At 41.2% G+C, this 16,340-nt stretch overlaps 1 protein-coding gene across 5 annotated transcripts in view; it reads right to left on the bottom strand.

Moving 5' to 3' along the window:
* Nucleotides 1-16,340, bottom strand: part of BTBD10 (BTB domain containing 10) — a 28,181-nt gene that overhangs the window by 10,459 nt on the left and 1,382 nt on the right. For 2 of the 5 annotated variants that reach the window (XM_064657267.1, XM_064657266.1), the window contains one exon: nt 10,403-10,561. The exons of 2 other annotated variants lie outside the window; for them this stretch is intronic. In XM_064657267.1, coding sequence (XP_064513337.1) covers nt 10,403-10,503 — 101 coding nt within the window. In that variant the 5' untranslated portion in view covers nt 10,504-10,561. Of the gene's footprint in view, nt 1-3,815; nt 4,165-10,402; nt 10,562-16,340 lie in introns of those variants that run through there. One more of the 5 variants, XM_064657265.1, reaches the window with a different exon arrangement.

Genomic DNA, 16,340 nt, shown 5'->3' with positions numbered 1-16,340 from the left:
ATACAACATTTGTGGCTAACATGTCTTCTTAGCTGTTCTACTGCTCTATTAGAGAGAGGTAAATTCTGTATCACAAAAGTGAAATGTGCACAAGTCTGCAAGAGTGAGATCTGCAACAAAAACATCAGCAATTTATGAAAACCTTTGCACCTTTCCTTTGATACGTATCTACATGCATACAAAACACAACCATTTTAACAGGCACGAAATATGCCCAGGAATTATCAGAAAAGTGGATTTACAGCCCATAAAGTAAAATCTAACTTGAAACCCAAGTCTGCCCCCAGTTTGTACAGAATGATGTTCATTACTACTACAGCTAAGCTTACCAAGAAACGGTCTTTTTTTTTTTTTTTTTAAAGAACTATCTCATCTGTGCATTTATATTTGCACATCATGGTATAACCACCTACCCCACAGAGGGGTGTGTATGTGTGTGGGGTACTCAAACAGCAGTCTGGTGACAAAACATCTCCACAAATCCCTACAAAGCTTTGTGTGCTCAGGCCTCTGTTCAAGCAGTGCTTTGATCCCAGACCTGATAACTTTTCTAACCATGCTGTGAGACACCAGAGTTTTGCAGGTGCCACGTTTTATAGTATCAAAATGCATGACTCATGATCTCTCAGCAGCTAAAGAGCTCTGTGTGCTTTAAATAAGGGAAGCACACCAGAAAATGGAACTGAAGCACTGTAAGGGTACAGAGGCTTATCAGGCCTTTTGGTAGAGCAGACATGAATTACTCTTTAGCAGAGAAGGCAATTAAAATATGATTCTTAATCCAGAAAGCCATCTAAAGCCACATTACCCTCTTAGCAGTGATTCATAGTTCCCAGTGAAACACGGTGAACCCAAGTTAATGATCTCTTTACAGGAGCTGAGGAAAACAGGTGCTGCAGGAAGTCACACTGACTCAGCTGGCACCAAACTTCCTCCAGGAAGGACCACATCCCAGGATGTACCATCCCAGGATGGGAACTGGGGCTCCTCCTGCCCTGGTGGGAGCAGCCAGTGAGCCTGGGAGGAGAGAGGCAATGTGTACAGATCATCCGTGGTCCTCCTGCTGCCAGCCACAGCCATCCCTCTGGAGTGCAAACACATGAGCCATAAATTCAGCAAACACTACAGAAGAGGCAGAGGCTGCCAGCTGGAGAGGGACACCATCCTCAAATACTAAATCAATGGGTTCTGAGACAGACAGATTAGTAAATAATTTCAAAGAGCTGTTCAAATTGCAGCTGGCCACACCATTCATTTGCATGCTTCTATGTTGTACTGTCCTCCCTTTAAAGCACAGATTAATGCTAATTGTGAGACTGGCACATCAGCTATTAGTCATAAGATGCAAGCCAAAATGGCAAGATTTCTGAGAATTCAAGCAGTTTGGCTTGAGACAGCACCATCTGAATCATGATCTTCATTCATCTTAGTAACAGTGACATCTACAATGTCAATCTTAAGTCTCCTCACTGTTGAGTCACAGTACACAAAAAATATTTCTTTGATCTGTTGGATATATACCTGACAAAACCTGGAATTCCATTTGTTCACCAGCATGAGCACTCAAATATTACCACTGAAATACAATTTATCTCTACAATAAACAAGGCAACTAACATGAGTTTAAACCTGAACAAAGAGAAAATAAAGAGGTGGAGCTTAGCATGTCAGAAGAGACAGGCACTGGCTTTACCCTGCAATATCTGACTAGGAATAGTGTCACTGAGCTATTCTGTCAGCTGGTCTGAAAAAAGAGCCAGTACATATGAAAGACCACCCGGGACTTCTATTTTCCTGTGAAGAAGCTTTAGAATAAGTTGCGAGTGTTCAAAAAAATGAAGACAACAGAACTACCAAATTACCTTGATTTTTTCTGATAGAAGGACTTGTTAATAACATATTTTTCTCTCCTAACAAAGCCCCTGGGGCCAGGAGGATGTTTCTGCAGGGAAATGCAAAAACCCTTCTCTCCACACCAGCAGTGTGAGGGACTAACTACAGACCTGGTCCCCAGCGATGCGGGCAAGACAAATTGACATTCGCTGGGGAGTTCCACAGTTGTGTTGATGCAGCTCCTACCCACCTACACCAATGGAAACGGGACTGACAAAAGCAGAGCTGCCCCGTTTGAAAGAACAGGCAAACAGTTAGGAAGCCCTGTGGTTGACAGAAGCTTTATGCAAGACCAGACACAGCACCAGGACTTCCCAAACAGCAGTGAACCACTGAGAACTAAAAGTGCCGGGAAGCCGCGGGTCTCGTGCGGCCCCCGGTGCTACACTGTGTTAACCTGGAATTTCATCCCACAGCACCCAGTGGTGCCCTCCCTGCACTGTGCATTACACCTCAAGTCTCCAAAAGAGTCATTACAGCTTCAGATCTCCAGCTCACCATGAAAAGAAGTAGCTGCAAAATCAGCTCTCAATTAATTGACCACCAGCTGCACACTGTGCTGGGCGAGCCATGGGCAGCACCAGCCTGTAAGCAAGATTTTCTCCTGCGTGCTTAATGACATTTTAATTTAATTTTAAAGCATAAGAGGGTAAAAAAACCCAAAAAACAACCAAAACAACATTTTTAAACCCACAGCCTCATTTCCTCATTCATTAAAGCTGGAAAAAAGCACCATATATGTAAGACCACCTTGTACCTGAAAGTTTATAAATGGAAGAGCATTGTTTTATCAATTACTTTGCTACAGGGGAAAACAAAGCAAAACACAACCCAAACCCAAACTAAAACAACCAGAAAACCCCATGAATATTTTATATTCAGGCAGATCTCCACAAATTCAATACACAGTTTTTCCTGGCTCCAAAGAAAGACTGGAACATGAGCACTGCACCCATTCAAGAACTTCAAGTCGGTGATTGAATTCATTTTCCCCCTCAGTCAGGGCTGAAGGAAGCTCTGCCTTTGTAAAGGATGAGACATTTTCTATAAAAGCAGCTGCCTTATGAAGAAAACCAAATAAGCTCAAGGTTTTATTTAAGCAAATCTATTTAATATGATGTGAAGGAGGAAAAAAAAAAGTACCATCAAAATGGCACACTTGTCATACTGGTAATGCTTCCTATTTTTGTAGTAAGGAAAGAGCTGTTTTTAAAAAATGTAAATGCTCTTCAATTTAATGATGCTTTGGAGTCATCTGTGGAAGGAGAGCTTCAGTTTGTCTTTATGCATAACAACATATTGCTCTGAATATATTACTAATTATTAAAAGAAGTCATTAAACTGAATTAATTCTACTGCCAAAACAATTAGCATGTATTTCAATACAAAAACTCAATGTGCATCCTACTGAATACCGCCAAATAAACATAGATGTTTTATAAAACCAGCTCTTGTCCACACAAAATTATGGTGCTAAACCAATATCCTTATTTCCCCAAAAACCACCCTGAAACCTTAAATAAATGGACACAGCAGTGCAATATTAACCAAGGTTTTCATCCTTTTCACCCCTGTCTATCTTCTAAAACTTAGATTAACTCTTCTTAAAATATAAACTTACATCCAATCCTTTCCTAGAATGATTCACATAATTGACACTTGTAGAATCAGGATGTAGAGCTTTATCTACACAATAAGTTACAGATACCACGCTCTAAGGCTTTGGGAGGAATCTGTTCTGCTCATCCTGCCAGGACTTACACAACGACAAGGCTTATGCCCCTCTTCCTCCCCCTGAAGTCTGTTCTTTGTCAGCAGACGACATTTCAATTGACCTGTGCACACAAAGGACAGCACTTTTCCTTTTCCTCATTCTTCTCCTGAATAACGCCCACAGCTCATTCCTCTGAACAGATACGCACCTTCCTCTTGTGTCTATCAGAGAAGAAACACAAAAGCACGGAAATAATTTCGGGATCAGAGCACAAAGGAATTCTGTTCCTTCCAATAAGGCAGCTTTGAAAGCCAGATCAGCATCCTTTGGCATTACTTGTTAAGTTCAGCATATTTGGCATTTCCATCCTTTCTTCAGTAGTCCCCTGCACCATCAGCGAGCCTCACTTTCTCCTCCATCATCTTCCCCTCCCGAATAAGAAACTGTGTCTGTGCAGTCCATTAAGTGCTCGGAGCTGCCAAGCCCCGTGGATATTAATTCGATTCAGTCTCTCGCAGTCCCTGACTCAGCCATGCGTAGTGCACGGCTGACGTCTGACCCCGCCGCCTCCTGCGAGCAGAATCCCGGCTCGCCGTCCCCATCCGTCCGCAGCCATTGGGCACCGGCGCTGACAGGCAGGGTGGGAAGAGCGGGAGCGGCGGGAGCTGCTCGGGTACCGCGCCAGGGACCATCTGCGGAGCTATTTCTGGTCCTGCCGGCTCGCCGGGCTCCGGCAACAACCACCGCGGCTCGAAGGGTTAGCGCTAACTTTCCCCTGTCACATCTCCAGTTGCGTTCCTGATCGCTCCAGACAGACAAACCCCTGCGAGTTCCAGGGGACGCTTGATTTGTCCCTGTAAAGTCTGGCTGGATTAATATTTAAAATGAATTCACCTTTCGCTGAGTTCACGAGCAGGTGCAGAGATAACCTTTGGAAAACAAGGCTGCACAACCTCCATTTTTTAACCACCAGCATCCCTTTCCCAGCAAGTCTTAAGACAGGAAAAATGTGCTACTCTTTGTGACAACCTAAACACTATTAGTATGTAATTACACTAATCAGTATGTTTACTGATCAGAATCAGTTCACCAATCCCTGATGTGCATCTTCACATCAACAGATCATCAAATTCTTGACAAGTCGAGCACAAAAAGCAACAAAGAAAAAATTAATACACGAGTCAGGGCAAAATTTTTCAAAGGTTGTTTCATTGGGGGAGGATAAGTAAGCACTATGCAACAGCTTTATTTAAATGATTCTTCTTAGAATGTCTGTAGGCTCCTTTCAGGAACCACAATGCACTGGAGGAATAGTTTAAAAGTAATTCTTACAATAAGTAAAAATCAAGATGTCATAGTTAAAATAAGATGAAAGCTGAAGAAATAAGGGGGATTGTTCAGCAAATGACTGCTGTTATAAAGAGGGAAGTCAGTAAGGCAAACAAGAGACTTGTGATTAGAAAGGCAGGAGAACACTGGCATTGTAGACTGAAGAGTCAGCTCTTTGGACATGGAAGGCAAATTCCTGCTCATACAACTTCAGGGACCTGAGCCAGTGAATTTTCCTCTGTTTTTAGGGTCTTGTGAGGGTTCACACAACCATCATTCCCACGGAAAGAATAACCATCAGCCTCGTAAGCTTTTTCTTCCCTTCAAAACAAGCCACGGAAGACACAGCTATAATAAGCTACATGGAAAGCACGCTGGAAAAACCTCTCCCAGGCAGTTTTTTGCCTCTAATAGAACAGTCCCTCAGCAGCAAGAAAAAGTGCAAGTGCATGCAGGTTCTTTCAGCACTGGTTCTCTATATGGGGTCTCTCCAGTAAGGAAGCCCTGAGAAAGAATTCTCACTGCTTAATTTGGGGAGTGCTACAGGATCTTCCCTCAGCTCAACACGGAAACTCTGTCAACACTTTCCTCCCTCAAAATTCTTTAATATTCACATAATTTTGGTCTTCAGTGGATTCTCTCAACCATGAGTAATATAGTTCTTAGCAATCCCAGTTCCATTTCAGGAAGGAAACAACACAAAGAATCCCATGACTGGGGTGTTCAGTCGCCAAAGGGATTTCTTAAAGCAGCAAGGACTTAACCTTTAAGAGGGAACACGTTCACACCTTATGACTTTTGCCAAGCTACCCAAACACAGGACCTTCACAAACGAATCCTGGTTATTTTTACTTATATACCAATTCCTGCTCCATTTTCAAAATGGATGTTAGGTACAAATCAAACTTTAAGAAACTCAGAAGCATTTTATCCTCCTTGGAACTGGAAAGTACCTCCATTTATTAAAAACCAGCTTCAGAAGTTCAAATTCAAAAGAACTGGGTCCAAACACTGCATGTAGCCATTATAGTTTCTACTCTCAGAGACGAAAGGTACAACCAATGAAGAAAAGAGTTGTCTGTAAAAAATTCTAGTTCCAAGCATAATTGCTTCACCTCTGAAGTGCTTTGTGCCCCAGTTAAACATCAGGGTCTGATCAAGCTTTGCACAATGCCAAAGTTCACCACAAGTAACATCTGACATTATTTGGAAAAGGACATTTGTGTGCTGGAGGTTCAGGAGGATTTAGTGTGTGCTTTTGCACCGAAAGCCAAGTTTTCCTTCTCAGCAATGTGCATGAGCTGTCATTTCAGAAGTGAAGGATGTCAGGAAAGAAGAAAAAACCCACCCCCACAACCGTTTAAGATCACTCACTATATCTTAGGTACCTTACAAAACATCAATAGACTGGGGGTTTTGAAAGTTATCCCTGAGCACAGCCCATTTTCTTAGATTCCAAGAGCAGCTCTTCCCAGCCCATCTCAGTTCCTTCTGAGGGCTTTCCAGCCCGGTGCCTATGGATCCCAGATTGTGATCTGCCAGTCCCAGGTTGCAATTAAGGCATGTTTGCAGTGAACTTTCAGCAGATGCTGCACAGTAACTCAGAGTATGACCCGAGCCCATGGCAAAAGCAGGGCTAATTATTTTCATGTCATACATTGTGTGGGCCTGCCCCATGCTGGAAAATGTTCAACTGCAGAAATCCAGCTTACATGAAGAGCAATAAAACCTGTCCCACAGTGGAAAACAGATTATACAGTCTGATATCACTCCAGAGACAAGAAAAGGACCCTTCTGGGGATGCTTCCCATGCTTACAAAATGCTGAGACAAGTGCCATTTCCATTCACAACCCATGAATGCACCCTCCCAGCATGCAAAAATAATATTATATTGGGGGGAAAATCTCAGCATTTAGCATATGCACAATAACTTCTCATCCATGGAAAATACTTAAAAAGAAATTGGGTATTTTCAAAGATTGAAGAGTCACTGCAACAGAATCACAGCACAGCCACATTTTGTTCATAAATGCAGTAGTGCAGGCAAGAGTTTGGGTCTAATAATATTTAAGTAGAATGAACAAAGAAGAAACTATCAAAAGGGATTACAACAGAAGCAGATTTAGAAAATAAAATCCAGGACAAATCTGAAGGAAGAGGCAAATTTAAGCCAAAGGTTTTCTACCACAACTCCAGAAAAAGCACTTAGCACGAGAGAATTAAAGTCTTCCAACAAAAACAAAAACTACAGCACTACAGAGAAATGACACATGTGAAGCTAACAACCAATGAAAAATTAAATAGAAAATACAGACCAGCAATACCTAATAAAGAAAATAGGAATTCAGAGGCCACTTATTGAACCTTCATCACCATTTAGTCAACTTATGGTTCTGCAACATTTGCTTCCATCTTATATTTGGGTACTTAAAGAATTTTTTGTAATAGCTCAGACAAACTAGACTGTATCATTAGTTAGTCATCTTTAGCACCACATGAATTCATCCTGTCAGGCTCTTTAGATACCAGGGATCATCTGCACTATATTTTTAGTCCTTCTTTTCCTCATCTCTCCCTTCCGACTTTTCCGTTCCATTGCCCATCTCAGAACAAGTGGGGAAAAAGGAGTGAAAACAACAGCTCAACCTGGCAGGTTTCAAAAACTGGACACTGACCCAACTGGAAAGAACAGGATATAGTGGTAACCTGTGTCAGTGTTCCATGCACACACTCTTTTGGGTAGTTTTACCACGTCCTTGCCCTCAAACAGACGGCACAGTGAAGGGAGACGATTCCCGTGGCTTTCCTTGCTTCCACATAAGCCTTAGACACACAAGGACAGCTCACAGCCCTGGATGATGCCTTTTTTTTTTAAGTCTAGAAAGTTATCTAAGCTATTTTAAGAAGGTTAAGGCCGGAGGATTAAACTCTCCAAAGCACCAAGTGACAAGCTCAGCATCCATCTTTAAATATTACTCCCTTGTTGAGATTTATTATAAAGTTCTTATTTCACCATTACATTTTCCAAACCAGAAGTACTTTTTTAACTCATGACAACAAGGTGCATTTTGAAAGACAAATAAGACAGCAGTACTCAAGCCTTTCCAAGTTATATTATTACAGCTTATGCTTCCCCTGACACTGCACTTTTCACACAGACTTTCACTTGTTTGGAGAAAAAGTGTCAATTAAGTCAGAATCAATAGTAATATGCCGATATTCAGCCACACAAAATCCAATTATTTTGTTGAGGCTTTTGAATAAAGTACACTGTTTTCCAATAACTGGATTCTCTGAAGTAATCAAGTATCTCAAAGGAGTAAGGTAACAAAATACTTATCCTTAATTTATCCTTTATTCTATTACAATGTCAAACTATCATTTGGATTATCATTCTCAAAGATCTCAAAGTGGGTACACTTTATTTGGGGAAAAAAAGATTTAAATGATCACATGTTAGCTTGAATACTATTTCCCTACTATACACATTAAAAGGTTCCATTAAACACTCACTATGCAGCATTTTATTGGAAACAAATTGTGTTTTGCCAGAAGTATGTCCAACTTAACTGCCATTATTTTTAAGGCATAGGTTTCCTACCTTCTGATGTGTGAACCTTGCAATCAGACCATATGAAATGATCAACCTTTCTGAAAGGCACAGGCCACAGACTTCCTTGAGTTCGCTCCTGTCTGAAAATAATCATCTCAGAAAACTGCACAGCCTTTTATGTAAACATCTGCCCAAAAGAGATAATCCACACTAGACCACACATGATAAGACACATGCCCTGTTTCTCTGGACTGGATGTACCCAGCTCCAGCTTCCAGCTCTCACCACTTATTACAGACTTGCCCACTGCCTACAGCTCATCCCCACAATGCCATTCCTGCAAGGATCTCAAGCGACTGATCAAGATGTCACCGTTCAATCTTTGGGTTTTCCAACGGGACAACGAGCAGGAGCTGACACAGGTGACAATCCCACATCCTTGACTCCTGCCTGTCAAACACTGTACTGAGCCACAGGAAGAACACGCAGCTGTTTGCACAGTTTATCAAACCACTCAGATCACAGGCTGCTAACGAGTCCTTTTCCTTACTTAACACTCCCCATCCTGGGTCATCTGTACCAGTATCAGTTTAGGGTTTTGTTCCAGATCATCATGGGAGGCAGCAGAGGAATGGAGATGGCTGGAATGATCCATGAATTGGGCTCAGCAGTGAGTCACCCACGCACAGCCACACCCCCAGGCCCCCACTCCCGTACAATGCCCCCCTCAAATCAACACTGGTCACTGCCGATGCTGGGCCACATCCTGATCCTAAAATCCTAAATAAGGAGCACGGATCAACCACCTCCAGACACCTTATTAAAAACATCAGCTGCACAAAGCTACATTCCACAAGCCTGTACTGACCAGTAGCACCAGCCACCCTCCTTGGTTCTCTGTTAATCACTCCATTATTCACATCACAGGCCTCTAATTACGTGGGTCTCCCTGTGAGCCTTTTAATTACTGGTGCGTTCTTTTTTCTCTGTCCTCTTGGATTTCTCACAATTATCCAAGATTTAATGACAGGAAGATAACCCACAACATTAATTGCCCATGGAACATTTTGGGCAACATTAGGATCCAGTTTATCTGCAATAAAAATGTGAAATAAGTTGCTGTTATTGAATATGCTCCTTAGCTCTTTTCCTATCATCTTGCAAGTGGGAAAGCTTAAATCACGAACAATTTTAGCTCGCTAACAGAGATGTTTCAGTTATATTTAGCCCTTCTAAAAGGGCAAAGTACTTGGAAGATACACACTTATTTGGATGCTTAAATATATTTCCAGGAATATGCTTCTTCACATATATTTGCTAGGTGACTAATCGCTCTGCTTGGTTCTTTTTTGAAAAGTATGCTGGAAAAACACTAATTAACTTCATAATTTCGTCAAATCCAGAAGCATTTAAAAAACATTCTTACTGTGAGGGATGCAGGCAAAAGCAAGGTCTGACACACAGCTTTACCAAGGAAGTGCTACAGAGAGTGATGCTTCCATGCAAGCAATTATGAGTTCTCACCATGGACAAATTACACATATTAAGCTACTAAACAGAGTATCAGCAACTAAAATGTGGTGAACAGGAAGTAACTCCTACCAAGCACCCCAAAAAAATCCACATATTCAGTCACTCAACTGGTGTCTTGATGTGCACACAAGGCATTTAGCTTTAAAAAAAAAAAAACAAAGAAAAAAAACAAACAAATGGCAAAACAAATCTAAGCACGGATTAAGGAAGCTGACAAATCACTTATGTTAGAAAATGTCTTTTAAAAGAATTAAGAAGCGGTCCTTTTAAGAAGAATTACAAAATTTATGACAGGACTTGCCACAACCAGATACAGTAGCCTTTAGGATGGACTTTCATTGTAGTTTTTGAGATGCAATAGATGGTACATAGCACCTACCTTGAATGTTTACAAAGTTTACGAGGTCTATTATGCAATTTCCGATCCCAATTCTCTGGGTCACTGGAGTTACTGTCATAAGGATGAGGCCGTCCTGCCATTCCACTGCCAGCTTCCTCACACTACTGCTCTGAAAAGCACACATGCAGCACTCACAACCTACATTAAGAGAGCAGTGTTTACCTTTAAGTAAAGCCACACAGGAGAAAAAGGTAAGACATGCAGAATTAAAGTGTTGTTAGGCTTTGATTTTTTAAGTGCGGATTACAGAAAACAGGAAATACTGAAGCACAACTTCGAAATTGCATGACAGTAACATTTTATACATTTTGCTGATACCTGCACTAAAAAGATCTTTTTGTTATAGGAAATATAGTTCTATAAATGCTGGCAGGTAACTTCACTTTTGCAACAATTAATTTCACTGCGTCCAAACAGAAAAGTCACTGGTTATAAAACACAAGGCAAACACATGGTAATTTTGTTCCAAACGTATAAAGTTAATTCAAAGAAAGATCCCAACTGTAGAAAAGAGACCAACAGTTTCACAATTTGAATGGCTGACCAAGAGGAAAACACAATTAGCAGTTATGTCTGAGACCTCACTCCAAAGTGGAATCTACAGCAATCCCTGGAAACGCTCAGTGTGGTTCAGTTCCACTGACTCCTGCAGAAAAGTCGCATTTAAAAATTTAATGAAAATAGACATAGTAAGCTCCCCTTCCTTCACTGGGATATGATATTAATGTTCAACTCCCACTAAAATCCACTCTTGGATCAAAACACTTCATGGCTGTCAATAAGGACAGCCAATCTTAAAAGGCAGGTGTTCAAGTCATACCTATAAGTGCTGGTTGTGTCGAGAGAGTCGTACAATTCAGAATGACCTGGTTACAAAAATGAAAAAAGTAGCCACAAGTGAGCAGCTGATGATTGTACAGCAGCTGGAAAATAATCAAATTACAGACATATAAACCTGCTAAGTAATGGAAAGGTAGGCTAATGTTTCTTTAAAGTTTTAAGGTAAATATTTTAGAAACATTGTATCTCCACCTCACCTCCCGTTAATATATTTCTGTTACATTCAGTGAAACTTATCCTGTTTGGAAGTGAGTCCCGAAAAAATTGAGACTTCTTTAAAACAAAGTTGCTGCTCAAATAAACTGTCCCTTTAGTCATGGAAAATAGAATAACTCTTCTGTCAAAATTAGATTCTCCTAGCTAAATTTAGACCCAAAAGTTTTAGTTACAGCAGAATGGTAGAGAACAAGCTTCTTGAAAATGTTGGTTGCATTGGAGTTTTCCCTTCATGTTCTGGCCTAACCAACAAAACAGATTTTATACGAAGTATACAATCTCCACCACAGGGTTGGGTCTTTCTCCTGTTACAGTTTCTATAATTAAACACATTTTGATTGGAAGGACTGGCATGGTCAGGTGTCCATATAGAGTCAGGAAAAGGAAAAAAACATTTTATTTAAAATTACAGGAATTCTGTCATGCAAAAAAAAAAAAAAAGGCAAAAAGCTCAGATAAGCATTTCATGGTGTATTACCTAGAAATTCAGGTTATCAAAGCACAGTGTGTGTGAGGATATTACACAGAGGTTATAGGATCTACACACATTTATCAGGAGCTTAACAAGGAGAAACCTACAACCTCTGTCAGAACAGAAAAAGCATTGTTAAGGAGACAAAGGGAAGGAAGGCTGGTTTATAAACCCAGTTGTGAGTTACCCCAGCAGCAGTCGTTCCAGCTTAGGTGCAGGATGATGGACACAGGCAACACAAAGATAGAGACAGCTTTTATCCCGAGTTGAAGTGAATTCTGTCCATTGAGTCACTCGAGCAAGATGCACAGTGAGTCCTGCTACTGTGGCAACAACACCGTGTGGGACAAAGAGCCAAGACCAGGAATGTCCCAGAGGATGCCACAGCTGCCCCTGGGCAATCACACCCAGCTCCTGACCACGGCAGGGTCCTGCTTCCACCCCCGTTTGCCGAAGCACCACACGGCTCTTCACCAGCTTCTCCTTCTCTCCACAAACTCTCTCTTCCCTTTAAAACCATCTAAAAGACATTTCACCCCCTCAGGTACAGACCAAAGCAGGTGCCTTGGGCATCCAGCACCCAGTTCTTAGTGAATAGACACCAATACTTGAATTTAGCTTTGGTACTGGGAAGGTGTGCAAAGAGCAGCTGTTTTTACGAGAACTGCAGCTGAAAGGCCAATGTAAAGTCACTTCCTTAAACTGTCTCATGCTTTCTATCTTCTCCCCATCTCTCTTACAGTAAAAATTCAACAGGAGGGTCCAGGTCCACACACACTTCAAAGAAAAAGCCTGTTTTAGGTCTGCTCAGTTCCTCAATCTCCTTTGCTATGCAGCTACACTTAAGCCACTACAAACAAGAGATGACACAGAAGGACAGAAACAAACAAATGGAACTGCTCCTCATGAACAGCAGCATTCCCTTTTCCCAGCTTAAAGCACCCGAGGAACCCCAGCAGCATCACTGATGGAGTACCACTCTGGCACACAGCTCAGAAGAGAAGAGAAACAATCCAAGTGTCCAAAGCTACAGCTTGTGAAACCTCTTATTTAGCTCCAAGCATGTCACACTACAACAAGACAGTCTTCCCTCCATCCTCCACTCCACAATTAACATTTCAACAATCTCAACAATTAACATTTCTCTTAGAAACAATCTGCTGTAACACAGCCAGTTTTTCTCCCTGACCACTGCTGACAGCGCTGCTGTGTGGATTATAAACAAATGTATTTATCGATTTTATTTCAAGTTTTAACAATCCTGTAAGACTATAAATAAGGAATTGAATTCTTTTATGTTTTTCTCTATTGAAAATATTTGGGGTTTTTTCAATTAGCAAATGCTTTATACATTATGTACAGTAACTAACTAGTCATCTTGATTCATTTTTAAACAATTCTGCAAAACCACTGTTTTTCTGCAATAGAAAAGAACGTTTCAACTGTGGTTTAATTTTCTCTTCTTTTCTTTTTTTTTAAGGCGTGGATTCACAGTGGGGGGAATAAACAAAGCATGTTTTCAGGACACATTCTGACCTTGGGTGTAAAAAAACCCAAAAACTAAAAAAAAAAAAAAACCAACTGCAAGAGTGCATGGCCAGGAATATTATTCAATGCCTTCCACGAAATCAAGGAACTGCATCTGAAATGTTGGTAAAGGGGAAAAGGGCACTGGGAACACAGGAAATACAGAATCAAATCCAAATACCCTCAGTAGATTACACAACACCAGCATGTTGGCCCAAATGATTGCCATCCTAATTAGCTAACAAGCAATTCTCCAGGTGTAAAGAATGATTTCATACCCTTCTGCAGAAAGCTAATGCTCTAGAGAATCCTCACAAGGAATTACAGGAAATCAGGAAGCAGACTTTAATTTTCAAAGCTTTCAACATAAACAGCTAGAACACTTCAGATTTGCTAACATCAACTTGAAGCCAGAATCATCACTAATTTATGAAAGTTGTAGGCTACTGAAATACAAGGGAATTTTAAAGACAGATACCCAGTGGGTTTGAAAAGCTAAAAGTCGATGTGGTAGAACCACTCTAGGCACTGAAAAATAGAGTAATTAATGTGTTTACACCACTACTTGAAGAGCTCATGAAAAGATGTGTCCTACACTATCCTGTGATAGATGCTGAACAGATTATTGTAAGTGATATCCAAAGCATATTCGGTTCTGTGCCATGACAAAATACAATGCACAAAAGAGGCACAGCAGATTAAGCAAGATTTAGACAACATCAGATGGTGGACAGAAGTGGACATATCCTTTGGTGAGATGCAGGACTTGCAGTTTTCAAGGTACTGCAGGTTAGGGGAGGCTGGAGAAGGCTCTTTGTAAATCTTTGAGGAAAGAAGCAAAGCTAATCTCAACCAGTATCAACACATTTCCAGCCAGCCACATGATGTTTGTTGAGAATATTGTGGGCTGCAAAGCTCTGGAGTCTTACTAAGAAAGATGATTAAAATATCCTGAATTTCTTCTGGCCACCAGCTCATCAGGTAGAACAAAGAACTGATTGCTCCAGCTGTCAGTACTGAAGACAACATTCAAATAACGAACACGTAGCACCTCAGGCATCTACTCAGCTCTAAGCTTTGGTCAGAAGCATTTCCCAAAGCAGGGCAGGTTTCAGAAGCTTGTCTGCTCTAACCTGCCCCTTCAGCAAAATCCACTGTAAAGGTGAACCAGGATAATCAGAAAGCTCCAGCAGACAAGTAACGAGGTAGGACAAAACCTGGCATTAGTTGTGACAGAGAAACTCAGATTAAATATTTAGACTTTCTGTAAGGGGTGACAGCCTGCTGTTCGCTGCCTCTAGTCATCAAAGCACAAAAGCAGCAACAACAAAAAGGAACTTACAAGTCAGATTCACTGGGAATGCAAGCACAGTGACATTGCATCCTAATTAAAAAATGCAGTTCAAAGGACATATGCTCATAATGCAAACACCACATATCATGGAAATCCATACCTGTCAAGTGAGCTTCTTGCAAAGCAGTGCAGAGATCAGTCACAATTCAGCCACATAAAGTAGCTTTATAAATTACCATCACTGAAATGGTACCAAACTGACACTGATTAAAGCACAGCTAAGAGACATCCTTTGCAATACAGTCTCAACATTAACATAGTAGGTCAGGATTGAAGCTTCTCTTTATGAGCAAATAAAAAGGAAAAAAAAAATAGAGTAGTCACGGGAAGCTGATGATATTCCTAACTATAGAACCATAAACAACAGATATCTCTCAAAGGGAACATGATGATAAAACAGCTATTTGACATTGGAAGACTGAAAAGCAAGAGGCAGATGACTCCCAACTCCCCCTCTGTACTAGGATTCACCGTGTGAAATCTGCCAAGGTCTGCCCACAAAAAGCTCAGTGGATTGAGCAACTTCTGCCACCAACTCTCCAAGCAGAATCCTGGCTATCACTGCAGGAAAGAGGAGCAGAACCCAACTCCTTGCCACTACTACTGGCCCCATGGCCTGTGGGCCAGCAATACACAGAGCAGACAGACACAGGGCTTCATCACACTCAGCACCAGGGATGAGATGAAGAGGATCAGAGCATCAAACAGATTTCCTGAAGAAATAAGTGAAGTCTATACTCGTGGCTGCACCCAGCAGTAACAACACACCTCAGTGAGCAAGAAAATTCTCACACAGTTTTTCACATCTGAAATGAATTATAAATTAGCTTCTGATCTTATACATATAAAGAGACATACTTTTATTGATAAGCAAGAGCACCAGGCCAAGATTTGAACAACACTGCTAAAGCAAAGCTGTGCTGAAAGAAATTGGCTCATAATGAGCTTTTGATTTCTGTGTGTGCACACAGGACAAAGGAGCCCCAGCCTCAAGAACACAAGCTATGAAAACACACAGTTTATAACAAAGTGACAGAAAAACCAACAGGGATGACATCTGTTACTAATTTAACAAGTCATGTCATCCACACATCAGCTGTTCACCATTTGCAAGAGCAATTGTGCCTTAAAGGAAAACTGGGCTTCAAGAAGGAATCTAATGTGTGATATGAGAGCTGCTCCACCTTGTTGTCCTTCTTAACCCCCACCTTCCCTGGCATAAACACACTGGGCAAAAGCACCTACACAAATGTGCTGGAAACACATCCAAGAGCAGCCTCAGACAGCACCATAGGCACAGACAAGATGTACAATGAGGTTTTGAGGCAGACATGGCACAAATTAAGAGGGAATATTCAAACGTTGTTGGCAGGAAACCTGTGTGTCTTAAAAAGAAAATCTCTGATATCTTGCAAGAGACCCAGTCAAAGACACACTGACAGACCTGAAGGATGCACACAGTGGAACATCTTCCTTAATTACAGAGCAATGGAGAAAGGAAGGGGAAA

The sequence above is a fragment of the Pseudopipra pipra genome, chromosome 6 (assembly GCF_036250125.1).
Source record: "Pseudopipra pipra isolate bDixPip1 chromosome 6, bDixPip1.hap1, whole genome shotgun sequence".
Lineage (NCBI taxonomy): Eukaryota > Metazoa > Chordata > Aves > Passeriformes > Pipridae > Pseudopipra > Pseudopipra pipra.
The sequence above is the reverse complement of the archived record's forward strand: the minus strand, read 5'-3'. Positions and strand labels throughout refer to the sequence as shown.